Consider the following 10,680-nt stretch of genomic DNA (forward strand, 5'->3'; position numbering starts at 1 on the left):
GCTGTTTTAAGATGATTTAACATGGGCTTTTTCTCGGCCCATTTAATTTCTTTGGGATAAATTGTGCTGTTTTTAAGAGACAGTAACTTACTTTAAAATAATATAAAAATTGAATCTGAACCCTAAATCATCGTCGCCGTGTTCTTCTCCGCTTCCACCGTCGTTGCATCTATCTTCCGCCTCCTCTCCCATCATCGGTGTGTCTCTTAGTTAATTATAGATCTATGGCTTTCATAGCTCTCAGTTTCTCGATACTCATTTTCTGGGATTTTTTTTTGGGAATCGGTTTGTAATTTTGACATCTGGTTGAAGCAGCGGGACAATGTAGGGGTTTAGCATTTCTCTTTCCGTAAATTTGGATGATCTTGTATGGGTCTACGGGTTGGATTGGTCTTGGTAAAACTGGTTTCAAATCGGGATAAACCATTTGTTCACAAGATGTGAAAATGATGATTATGGTCATTGTGCTGCGCATGTAGTAAAGTTCAAGACTGAATAAGATAATGTGCGAACCCAGGACTGGTATAATTGTTTGTAAAAGATTAGGAAGTTCCGATTTCCTTTTTCTTTTTCCAGGAAGCAGTTTTAAACTCATAGACTTGTTGTATTTGTTGGAGAACACACTTTTCTAGTTCACTTTTGTTGATTTCTTATAGGTCCAAGGTTTGTCTTGTCGAGTAGATTTGGCTGTTCGCTTTCTGAGGCTTGTTCGTGAACTAAATTGATGTTTTAGTCTATTGACATAGACATCTTATGATCTTAGCTTTCCTATGCTCTTATATTTACCTGTGTGAGATGTTCTGATTTGATTTAAGATATATTCTCTGCTTCCTATGTATTTGCGCAATACTAGTGGTTATAATTATGTCTTAGAGAAATGAATTACAACTCTGGAATCTGGATACATGTTAACAGCTTGGCAGAAGAAGTGAAACTTAAGAGAACGATATGGAGAACTTGGAAGATCTGAAAATTCTGGCGGAGCAGTGGTCGCATCAAGGAATTGAATATCTGCAGAAGATACCACCAAGTCAGCTGTATGCCGCGATTGGTGTTCTGTTTTTTACAACCATCTTGCTCTTCTTATCCAGTATGTATTAGTCTCACATCACACACCACTTCATCGTTTCTTATTCTTTCCTAAGCTATATTTATGTAAGATCTCATCTTCCCCTGGTGGTATATCGTTTGCCATTGATAAGGACATATATATCCTGTTCTTCTAAATGTCTTCAATAGTTTTTCATCAGCCTGTTATTGTTTACATTTGAAGAGGTTACTGTTCTCATGAGACCATTGTAGACTTTTGATTAAGCCAGAGTATCAGCTAGTTTCTGATTAAGCCAGAGTATCAGCTAGTTTCTGATTAAGCCAGAGTATCAGCTAGTTTCTGATTAAGCCAGAGTATCAGCTAGTTTCTGATTAAGCCAGAGTATCAGCTAGTTTCTGATTAAGCCAGAGTATCAGCTAGTTTCTGATTAAGCCAGAGTATCAGCTAGTTTCTGATTAAGCCAGAGTATCAGCTAGTTTCTGATTAAGCCAGAGTATCAGCTAGTTTCTGATTAAGCCAGAGTATCAGCTAGTTTCTGATTAAGCCAGAGTATCAGCTCGTTCGGTGTTAGATGGTTTGTGTATTAGAATAAAAACTATTATTGCTAAACTTGTTGTTCTTGATGGGGTATGCAGTTCGCTTGGTCACACGTACCAAATCTAACACTGTACTCCTTTCTGGGCTGACTGGAAGTGGAAAGACTGTCCTCTTTTACCAAGTGAGTGTTTTGGCTATTGTTTATGACTTTCCTCCAGATGTAGTTTGTTTTTGTAACCGAGTCACTATTGTCCGAGCAGTGAGTGACTAGGTAATTGTTGGGGAGTTATAACATGATAATTGTTTTGATTGGCAGCTACGGGATGGATCGTCCCATCAGGGCACTGTAACATCAATGGAACCGAATGAAGGCACTTTTGTTCTTCACTCTGAAAACACTAAGGTAAAGATTCTTACTTTGCCCTATCTTAAACAACATGTGCTGTTGATTGTGATGGACGGACTAACACATTACCATTGCTCTATGTGACAGAAAGGAAAAATCAAGCCTGTTCATCTTGTTGATGTTCCTGGGCACTCTCGGCTTCGACCCAAGCTAGAAGAATTCTTGCCTCAAGCAGCTGCCATTGTGTTTGTTGTGGATGCCTTGGAGTTCCTCCCAAACTGTCGTGCAGCTTCAGAGTAATTTCAAAACCCTCTCTCTCTCCCACACATGCACACACATAAGAGTTGTATTTTGCATCTCAATCTTGAAAACTGAGGCATTGCAATGGTTTGTTACGGTGATAGGTACCTATATGACATTTTGACAAATGCGAATGTTGTCAAGAACAAGATTCCAGTCCTCCTTTGCTGTAACAAGACCGATAAACTCACTGCACACACGAAGGAGTTCATCCGGAAGCAAATGGAGAAAGAAATGTGAGATTCTCAGTTTTCTTGACAATTATCTTATACATAAGCCAATCTTCCTGCATAGAAGCTAATCATCATGATCACTGGTTAATGAGTTTTTTTGCAGTGAGAAACTGAGGGCATCAAGGAGTGCAGTCTCTACAGCTGATATAGCCAATGACTTCACCATTGGAATCGAGGGACAAGTGTTCTCCTTCTCGCATTGCTGCAACAAAGTCACAGTCGCTGAATCATCTGGACTCACTGGAGAAACTGCCGAGATCCAAGACTTCATTCGAGAATACATCAAACCCTGAGCCCAAATATGCATTCATAGATTGAAGCTTGCCACAATGTTCTTATGCTTTGGTCTGTGACTCTGATTTGAGTTTCTGTATATGACTTCTTGTCAGAAATCTTTGGGTTATATTAGGGTGTTTAAAAACTGAGTAGCTTGTATTTTCGAGTTAGATAATTCGTTTTTCAACCAGAGATTGATCTTAAGGAAACGTTAAATGACTTTGTTAATTTTGTTTGCCAAAAGAGAGTTGGTTAACTTAATAATAGTATAAATATTCCGCAGATACGTGCTTTTTGCTTATCTGTTTCTTTCTACGACTTATCATATAAAAGCTTGAAATTGTCCTTACTGAACCGGTTAAATCCCAATTGAACCGGAGATTTGGGTCATTACACGTTCACGAGAATATCACGTGACTTCTTCTGCCCCCAAATTTCTCAACGTTGTCCTTAAGGAGGAGGAGATGAAGAAGACGGATGCTTGATATGGCCGGAACCGCCACTACCGAGTTCCGGTGGAAACCACCTCCACAGCCTCCGCCACAACAGCAAACCATATCCGATTCAGATTCAGACTCCGGATCCGATTCAGAAAACCACCAACACCGTCACAATGATCTATCAAACTCCATCTTCAAAGCTTACCTCGATTGCCATTCATCTTCGTCTCCCTCTTCAGTCGATCTCGCTAAGATCCAATCGTTTCTCGCATCGTCTTCCTCTGGAGCTGTTTCGTGTCTCATCTGTCTTGAACGCATCAAACGAACCGATCCTACATGGTCCTGCACTTCCTCATGCTTCGCTGTATTTCACCTTTTCTGCATCCAGTCATGGGCTCGTCAGTGCTTAGATCTACAAGCTGCACGTGCAGTCACGCGACCTTCTTCAAGTCCGACAGAACCGGAGGCGGTCTGGAACTGTCCGAAATGCAGATCGTCGTATCAGAAATCGAAGATTCCAAGGCGGTACCTTTGTTACTGCGGCAAGGAGGAGGATCCTCCGGCGGATAATCCATGGATCTTGCCTCATTCTTGCGGTGAGGTCTGTGAGCGGCCGTTGAGTAGTAATTGTGGTCACTGCTGCTTGCTATTGTGTCACCCTGGACCTTGTGCTTCTTGCCCCAAGCTCGTGAAGGCTAAATGCTTTTGTGGAGGTGTTGAAGATGTTCGTAGATGTGGGCACAAGAATTTCTCTTGCGGCGACGTTTGTGAGAGAGTTTTAGATTGTAATGTCCATCAGTGTAGAGAGATTTGTCATGATGGGGAGTGTCCACCGTGCAGGGAGCGCGCGGTTTACAGGTGTTGCTGTGGTAAGGTGAAGGAAGAGAAAGATTGCTGCGAGAGAGTGTTTAGGTGTGAGGCTTCTTGTGAGAATATGCTTAACTGTGGCAAACATGTATGCGAGAGAGGCTGTCACTCGGGGGAATGTGGATTGTGTCCATATCAGGGAAAGAGGAGTTGTCCCTGTGGCAAGAGATTTTACCAAGGCTTGTCTTGTGATGTTGTGGCGCCTTTATGTGGCGGCACCTGTGATAAAGTTCTTGGTTGTGGTTACCATAGGTGTCCAGAGAGGTGCCACCGCGGTTCGTGCCTTGAGACTTGCAGGATTGTGGTTACTAAGTCTTGCAGATGCGGAGGAACGAAAAAACAGGTGAAAGAGAGCTTTTTTTTTTATATACTTCATGATGATTTGCAGTCTGTTCAAAATGTTGATGGGAAGATTTTGGGAACTGAATTTAGAGTAGGTTCCTTGCCATCAAGAGTTGGCGTGTGAGAGGAAATGCCAGAGAGTGAGAGATTGTGCACGTCATGCATGTAGACGCCGATGTTGTGATGGTGAATGTCCACCATGCTCAGAGGTATGCTGTGTCATTCATTCTTGTGTCAAGTCTAGTGTCATTGTTCGTACTTGGCTTCTAATTTGTTGGTTCGAAATTTTCAGATTTGTGGAAAAAGACTCCGTTGCAGGAATCACAAATGCCAGTCTCCTTGTCACCAGTATGTTCTGTAGTAGCTTTTCCTTGAGTTTCTTTGTCCATCTGGTGTCAAATTTGGAACTATTTGACTGATTAAACTTTTTGTATTGTAAGATATCAACTCATACGCATGGAATGACATTATCTGTTGTGTGTTCATTGCAGAGGTCCATGTGCTCCTTGTCCAATAATGGTAACAATATCTTGTGCTTGTGGTGAGACGCATTTTGAGGTGAGAATTAGGATTTGAAAGTGAATATGGCTTTATTACAATCAAGTCGTGATATACTCTTGTTACGTTGTTATGGTGGATCTATAGAAAAGTCTTAATTTTGGGTAGAGTCAACTGGTGGAAGCAGGAGATGTTACTGACATCTAAAAAGCGAGAATATAAGCTTAAACTTACTGAAATTTCTTCATAAAAATGATCTTGAGGCCTTGCTTGGTCGACAACCATATCTGATGACTTCCTGCCTATTGTCGTAGATATTTTCTTTGCTCTTTTTCTTGTCCATAGGCTTTTAGACTTTTTCTTGTTTGATACATCTAATAGATTATGTATCCTTTGATAGCAAATCTGTTACTGTATGTTAAACCTGTATTAACGACGCAGTTGATTGTTTAATGTTGTTCAGGTACCCTGTGGCACTGAAACAAATCAGAAACCTCCTCGATGTCGTAAATTATGTCACATAACCCAATTGTGCAGGCATGGGCAAAACCAAAAGGTAGAACAAGAATTAGAATAAGGCTTATTTTACTTTTGTGACTGATTTCATCTGTGAGTTTCACGAAATTTGTGTCATGTTTTTTTGCAGCCTCATAAATGCCACTATGGTGCTTGTCCTCCATGTCGACTCCTTTGTGATGAAGAATACCCATGTGGGCACAAGTGCAAACTAAGGTTTCTCATACTGTTGTCATTTTAATCCATTTTTTTCTTTCCTACTCTCCGATCATTTCCCTTCTTATAAACATTGGTTTGTGTGTTGCTTCTTATGACATAGGTGTCATGGACCTAGACCTCCACCTAACCGTGAATTTATGATTAAACCAACTAAAAAGATGTTGAATATTCAGGCTGAATCTACACCGGGTTCTCCCTGCCCTCGTTGTCCAGAGCTTGTCTGGAGGCCCTGTGTAGGCCACCATCTGGCAGCAGAGAAAATGGTGAGTCGCAATTCTCTTTTATATTAATTATTTCAGATGCATGTCCAATATCTAACATGTTAATTGTCATTTTGTGGACTTTGGGATTTTCTATTTATTGTTTTTTTCCTAAATTGGATCTGTTTTTTTTTTCTTTTCATTGGCTTAGATGGTTTGCTCTGACAAAACTCAATTTGCATGCGATAATTTATGTGGAAACCCTCTTCCATGTGGGAATCATTACTGTTCGTTTACCTGTCATCCCCTGGAAATAAAAAGTTCATCATTGGATAAAAGAAGTGAGACCTGTGAAAAGTGTGATCTCCGCTGTCAAAAGGTACTTCAGTTATGTTTTATATATCACCACTCACTTTATCATCTTTTCTTATGCTGCAGACTTTGATTACACTGGTAACCAGTTTTCACTATAGCTTGAAGCTTTTATAGTTTTATTTATTAAATGTTATTGGTTTCAAAGTATGAGTTGCAACTTATGTTTCTAATAGCTTCCGAAAAGAAAAACATGTTTATTTCTGATGAAGCTGTTAAAAGCTCTCTGTGAGTCTGCGGTGTCAAATAGTTAGAGGAAAGACTTACTTATCTTTCATACTAATGTACAGGAGAGAACACCACGATGCCAACATCCTTGTCCTCGACGATGCCATCCTGGAGACTGTCCACCTTGCAAAACTCTGGTGAAGAGGTCATGTCACTGTGGTACGATGGTGCATGCATTCGAGTGTATTTACTATAATACACTGTCTGAGAAGGACCAAACGAAAGCCCGCTCATGCCGTGGTCCTTGTCACAGGTAATCATCTAACACGCTGGAGCTACATTAGTGCGTTTCACTTAATTGGAACAGCTGATGGTTTCCTTGTGGTTGTTCGATTGTTCCCAAATCCCAACTTTTACTGCATAAAAATATTAGTAAACCACAGTTTTGAAAAGAGCATATTGCTGTTGCAGAAAATTGCCAAACTGTACGCATCTGTGTCCGGAGATATGTCATCCTGGGCAGTGTCCATTGCCAGAAAAATGCGGGAAAAAGGTAATATTTCCTAGACTCCATGCTGCAACTGCGTAATAAAGATGTTTCTCTGTTACAAGTGGGATCTTAACTTTTCTCGATTTTTTATGGATCAAGGTGGTTGCTCGTTGCAAGTGCCTAACATTGAAGAAGGAATGGTTATGCCAAGATGTTCAAGCAGCCCATAGGGCCACAGGTTCTGATCCTAAAGAAGTACCGAAGAACCAGTTCGGTGTCGGCCTCCTCCCTTGCGATTCCAACTGTAAGAGCAAACTACAGATGGCTGAATCGGTGTTACAACAGCGCAATGTCAAAGTGATTGAGGTAAACAGAAACAAGAAAAATCTCTCAGAATTAATCTCACTCTTAAAGCAACTATGAGAATACTTCCTTCTAATTAAACATCTTAGGAGAAGGAGGAGCCGAGCGGGAAAAATGCATCAAAGCGAAGGAAAAAGCGTGAACGGGGTCAGGACATTAAGGAGACCACAAGGCTGCAGGTAATTTCTGTCTTTAAGAAGATAAATCCAAGAAGACGCATGTCTCATATCCCTTATTTGCTTCTCCTTAAGACACCATCTGGTTGGTTTCTTCTCTGCAGAAACTTGCTGTCGCCACAAAGAGGATACTGATGGTCGTGATGTTAATGGCTATGCTAGCCGCTGTTACATATTATGGTTATAAGGGAATCTTGTGGCTTTCTGATTGGATGAATGAACTCGAAGAACAAAGACAAAAGTCTAGAAGATACCCCCGAATCTAGTTCGTTCGAGAATTCTTCCTTCTCAAGCTTTTGACCTGAGACTCCGCAGTTACAACACATTTAGCTTTTACAAATTTGATATTTCTTTTCGGTTTAGTCGATGATAGTCACCCGAGAATATATATTTCAAAGGAAAATCGAGAAAGATCATCACTTTGTTTGTTTTATTGATTTGGTGAATCTCTTTTTAGTTGTTTGATATTTCAAGACAGCAAAACAGCTTCGAAAAACTGTTGTACTTGTTCTTCTTTTTCATGATTTAGTATTATTACAAAAGTTTTTTTTTTTTTTTTTTTTTTTTTTTTTTAAAAAAAAAAAAAAAAAANGTCGCAGATAACAGAACGAAGTCTCGTAACTTATATTGCTCTTACTCACAGAACTTCACCGTATCATAAAAAGCACGCATGATACTTTTCTTATCACCAAACCTTGAACAGTCTCGAGCAGAAGACTTGAAACAAACCATTCCTACCAATGCTGCGACATCTATCACCGTTGCTAACGACTGCTTGTATGGCGGGATCATCTTCAGGCCACTCAACCTCTTCCCATTCCTCATCACCCAAGTCCATATCAGAAACTGGAGCCGCGGTGGAGGAAGAAGAAGCGGGACACTGTTCCTTGGTGGGAGGGTTAAATTCGTGGTAACATCCCCCGGATGATATGCCCATACGCGAAGAGGGTCTGACATGGTCTCTACCCTTCTTATACGTTAGAGCTATATCTTCTTCTTCCTCCTCCTCGTCGCTGGCGAATCTGATGATAAACTTTCTCTTCGAGGCAGAGGCCGGGAGTTTTGTACGTTTCAACGAGTCCAGAGAAGAAGACGGTTTCGCTTCTTTTCCGTCGATTTCATTGCCACCGCAGTGGCGGAACCAGAAAATTTATTTACTAGGGTCATAATTTTCTTTTAAAAAAAAAATACATAAATTTAACTTATTTTTTTTAGACTCCCCATAGTGTTAATGTATTATAAAAAAAACTACGATAGTGTATAAAAAAAACAAATTAGATATTAAATATTTAGGTTAATTTATAGGAATGAGCTTAACAATATAAATATATCTACAAAGAGTGTTATTGGGCTTAATATTGTTCATTCCTCGATCTAGAGAATTAGTGCTTTTACGAAAATACTAGGTATCGACGTACGTACGTATGTGTACTTATATATATATATATGTCGTGGTAAAAAAAGTAATAGCATTGGGCCTAATCCTTAAGGACATGGATCGATTTTGCAAAAACTCATTTTATACCAATATTTTAAAATTTTGATTTTCTTAAAATTTAGGGAAACTAATTTGTTGTAGTCATATTTTGATGTTGATGTTGACATTCTTTACATTAATTTTTCTCAAAAACCAAAAACCATTTTTTTGAGATTTTCAATTAGAACTAATGACAAAATCTAAAACTAAAAACTGATTTAAAAATTAGCATTTATTCATGGCCTTGGTCTTTGATTTTATGGAATATAACTTGGATGAGTTTGCCAACTGAGGGAATTTAATACCTTATGTGATTAAGGTATTGACATAGCCTTTAATAAACTTCTGACTTTTGAACCTCTTTTTCACAGGATTACATGAAACAGCTTTTCGTTGCTTTGGAGCATTGTGATGCTAATGATGTTCTTCACGGCGATATCAAAGGTGCAAATATACTTTTTTTGCGAGGATGGGACTTTAGAGGTTGCTGATTTCGGGAGTTCACGTTTTGTCGAAGAGGACGTTGATCTTAATGAAAATTTTGATTTGAATTTGGAAGTATTTTCAAAAGTAACATGTTAGGTGTTTTTCAAAAGAAAATACCTTAGTTTACATAATTTTTCAAAAAATATCACTTTTACAATTTACAATATAGTTATAATTAGGTGTTTTTCAAAAGAAAATACCTTAGTTACATAATTTTTCAAAAAATATCACTTTTACAATTTAAAATATAGTTATAAAAGTTTTATAATTTTAATGAAGAATTTTTTATAGGGTATGTGTAAAATGGTATTCATAAACATTTTAAAAATGTCACTTTTAAAAGACATGTTAAAGTAATATGTTTGAAAGACTTTTTTTTTTTGACAGTTTTGAAAAACTTTATTCTTTTATGCAGAACAATGCTTTATTTATTTATTTATTTATTTATTTTCCTTGATATTGTGAGAATTGCAGTTAGACTCAATTAATGAAGCACTGAATTTTACAAGAGACAAAGAGCAGGGGCAATTGGCGGTTTATTTTTTGGCAAATTTTATTGATCACGTAAAGAACCGGCCCGGTTCAGTAGTATACGGACTTATGAAGGGCCGACGGTCTATTTCCCCATGAGAACTATTGTATCGAGTCAGATAGAGCCCAAACTTTGATCTCTATCTATATATCTCCGAAAAAAAAGTTCGAAGGCTAATTCTCCCCGAATCAAAAATTCAAAACATGTATCTCCCCGAATTAATAGTTCGAGATCTATTAACCCACAAACCCGAGTTACGTTGGTTTCTTGTTTGTTATACCGACAATTATAGAACATAAACCAAAGAAAACAAGATTTTGACCCAATTCTAACTTAAACCCAATTAAAACCTAATCAATTGATGAACATATTGGTACATCACCAGAGCTGTACTTCTGAACCCATGAGCCAGAGTTAGTCTTCTTCTTAGTCACAAGCTTCGACCCAATTGACCAAACAACATGTTTAGTACTCTCCTGAGATGTAGACGAGGATCTGGTAGGGGTGAGCTTGAGAGACAGCAACCGAGCGATAATCAAACGAATCGATGGTAAGTGAGGAAGAGCGAATTTGAGAGAGATTGATACACAGAGTTTTAAACCCTATTTTCCTACTGCAAGTGCACAGCAAAGAAATAGTACTTAGGGGTCAAATCCCACGAAGACCAAGTTTTACTCTATGGTTCTATTGGTTCAATTTCAAGCTAAGACAATTCAAAGTTGGGTTTGTTTGGTAACAGTAACGCGATTAAAACGGTATAAAAAGGCAATAAGCAAAACACTAGATAAGGG

The 10,680-nt window shown here is 38.7% G+C and overlaps 2 protein-coding genes across 2 annotated transcripts; both read left to right on the top strand.

Annotated features, from left to right (window-relative positions):
• LOC104708546 (signal recognition particle receptor subunit beta-like) lies at positions 88-3,025 on the top strand. Its single transcript, XM_010425143.2, has 7 exons — positions 88-197; positions 916-1,090; positions 1,687-1,769; positions 1,905-1,991; positions 2,082-2,230; positions 2,339-2,470; positions 2,571-3,025. Exons 2-7 carry the CDS (start codon positions 949-951, stop codon positions 2,758-2,760), a joined length of 783 nt encoding a protein of 260 aa, XP_010423445.1. The 5' UTR covers positions 88-197; positions 916-948; the 3' UTR covers positions 2,761-3,025.
• On the top strand, positions 3,160-7,939 carry LOC109124474 (NF-X1-type zinc finger protein NFXL2-like). The gene is made up of 13 exons (XM_010425144.2): positions 3,160-4,393; positions 4,488-4,601; positions 4,685-4,740; positions 4,884-4,950; positions 5,354-5,446; positions 5,537-5,622; positions 5,726-5,888; positions 6,037-6,204; positions 6,488-6,678; positions 6,837-6,918; positions 7,015-7,221; positions 7,308-7,397; positions 7,499-7,939. Exons 1-13 carry the CDS (start codon positions 3,221-3,223, stop codon positions 7,658-7,660), a joined length of 2,652 nt encoding a protein of 883 aa, XP_010423446.1. The 5' UTR covers positions 3,160-3,220; the 3' UTR covers positions 7,661-7,939.

The sequence above is a fragment of the Camelina sativa genome, chromosome 8, assembly GCF_000633955.1.
Source record: "Camelina sativa cultivar DH55 chromosome 8, Cs, whole genome shotgun sequence".
Lineage (NCBI taxonomy): Eukaryota > Viridiplantae > Streptophyta > Magnoliopsida > Brassicales > Brassicaceae > Camelina > Camelina sativa.

Bases quoted from the DNA above. Each gene is read 5' to 3' on its own strand.
- LOC104708546 (XM_010425143.2), top strand. From the start codon at position 949: ATGGAGAACTTGGAAGATCTGAAAATTCTGGCGGAGCAGTGGTCGCAT. The intron at 1,091-1,686 runs GTATGTATTAGT...TGGGGTATGCAG, and splicing joins CATCTTGCTCTTCTTATCCA to TTCGCTTGGTCACACGTACC. The intron at 2,471-2,570 runs GTGAGATTCTCA...GTTTTTTTGCAG, and splicing joins AAGCAAATGGAGAAAGAAAT to TGAGAAACTGAGGGCATCAA.
- LOC109124474 (XM_010425144.2), top strand. From the start codon at position 3,221: ATGCTTGATATGGCCGGAACCGCCACTACCGAGTTCCGGTGGAAACCA. The intron at 4,394-4,487 runs GTGAAAGAGAGC...AATTTAGAGTAG, and splicing joins GCGGAGGAACGAAAAAACAG to GTTCCTTGCCATCAAGAGTT. The intron at 4,741-4,883 runs GTATGTTCTGTA...TGTTCATTGCAG, and splicing joins TGCCAGTCTCCTTGTCACCA to AGGTCCATGTGCTCCTTGTC.